General features: G+C 40.5%; 1 gene segment (V, D, J or C); it reads right to left on the bottom strand.

Moving 5' to 3' along the window:
• Nucleotides 1-366: 366 nt before the first annotated feature.
• On the bottom strand, nucleotides 367-978 carry LOC110288026 (T-cell receptor alpha chain V region CTL-F3-like). The segment is given in 2 exon segments: nucleotides 367-716; nucleotides 933-978. Coding segments are annotated over 2 exon segments (396 nt in total).
• Nucleotides 979-2,080: the final 1,102 nt, after the last annotated feature.

Below are 2,080 nucleotides of genomic sequence, written 5' to 3'. Positions count from 1 at the left end.
TGTCCTCATTTAGGTCATGAATTTGTGGAGTAATAACAGAAAGTTGTTGGAGAATTTAAATCACTGAATTTTGTAAGATATCTTGGTAGAGAGATAAATCCCATGTCAGAGTTTTCCTGGAAAAATTCCTGTGAGAGAGGTCCTTGATTTAGGGAGAGAAATGTCAGGGAACCAAATCCTGTTTCATTTTGGTTTGGTTTGGTTTGGGTTGGGTTTTTATGGCACTGATTTTCATCCTACCCCATTAGAATATTTATCAATTCCTAGATTTGTAGTGTCTGATCTCACATTTGTTCACATGTTTCAGGAAGCTAGGAAAATAACCGCTTACCAAAAGCACATAGCCTCCCTCACAGGGCCTCCCCCTCAGCCCTCCAGCACCCTTGGTTCATGTGCAGCTTCCCCTGCAGTCTCCCTCACTGTGTCACTCAAAGCACAGTAGTAAAGGGCAGAGTCTGACAGCTGCACTGAGGACTTCTGCAGATGGAAGGAGCTGCTGCTCTTATGGAGAGTGGCATGGAACCCTTGGTGCTCGGTCCTCTTGTTGTCGGTGGAGCTCTTCAGGAGTAGTTTAGGGGCTTCGTTGAGATGTTGCACATACCAGAGAAGGAAAGGTGAGTAAGTAGTCTGATAGGTGCAGTTCAGCATCACAGGCAACCCCTCTGTGAGAGTGACCAGGCCTTCTGTCTGGGTCACGGAGTCTCCATTGCTTCTTCCTGAAAATATATTTTAAAAATCAATCAATGACTTTTGGGATAGCATTGGAAATGTAATTGAGGAAAATATGTAATAAAAAATATTAAAAATTAAAAAAATCAATCAATGAATGAATGAATACAAAGGAATTACTTTTTATGCAAGGAGGAACATTAAAAACTATAAGAGTTGTAAGAAAATGACCTCATTAACCCTTAGAGTACAATGTGACTTACTGAGCATTAGGAGGAGCACAAGAACTGAGCAGGTGTCAGGACGCATGTTCATGGAAGAAATGACACTTGGTCCTTGAGGGCACCAATCTCATAGGGCAATCCTCCTGCAGGATCTCCTCACACTCCTCACTCACAGACAAGGACCTCTGTCTGCACAGTGAGTCTGTCACATTAAGTCACCACCTGAATGATATGTTAACCACATCTGAAGGGGCAGTGCCCTCTGCTGGTTTCCCTTCAACGTGCACCACAGATGTCTGCACAGCACATTGCATGTAAACTTGGAACCTCACCCAAAGGAGTCAGGTCTCAAGTCTCCAGTGGATGCCTGAAATCACTTGTGTTACTGAAGTATGTGTATCCTATGGTATTTAGCTTGCTGAATGGACATAAAAGAATATATACACACACAAATAGACCTCTGATATAATTTATATACTTTTACATTTTTCTTAGCTTTTACAGAATATTATGCAATGAATTTTGGTTATACTCATCGGTTCTTTCCAGTCCTTGAAAGATTCAGTCTTTCATACAAACCCAGTTTAAAATAAAACTCATCAAGTTTTGTGTTATAGGTTGCAGTGCACATATACTCTTGGATGTGTGACCTTCATTGGAGGGTAGTCTTTGTACCATGAGCTTCAACTTTAAAGAAAAAGGTTGGGAATGTCCACCTTCCTTCTCTGTGATGGAATTTTCTGGCTTGATCCTTTGCAATACTTATGTGTACTGTCAACCTCTCTGAGTTCACATGTGCAGCTGTTCTGCTATGTCCAGAAAACACTGCTTCTTTGTAGTCATCCACTACCTACAGCTCTTATAGTTTTTCCATGCCCTCTTCTTCAATGACCTCTGAGTCACTGAATAACTAGGGAGGAGGGTGTGGGTTACAGATGTCCCATATGGGGCTGAGTCAGCTACAGTCTTTTCTTCTTTGCAGCATAATGAGTTCTGTTCTCTCATAACCTCTATGTGCTACAAGAAGGAAAGTATTAAAATTATATTTCAATTTTAAAACAAATTAAAAAAAAAAAGGATAGAGAGAATTGTCCTAAATGGAGTGAAGTGAGTTGAAGCTAACATTCTAATTTTGTGTTTTTATGTCTACATTATAGATGGCTCTTAAAACTAACCCCTGGCAAATG

This window comes from Mus caroli, unplaced genomic scaffold (genome assembly GCF_978045245.1).
Source record: "Mus caroli unplaced genomic scaffold, Mus_caroli_1 scaffold_12, whole genome shotgun sequence".
Classification (NCBI taxonomy): Eukaryota; Metazoa; Chordata; class Mammalia; order Rodentia; family Muridae; genus Mus; species Mus caroli.
This window is presented reverse-complemented; position numbering and strand designations above follow the sequence as displayed.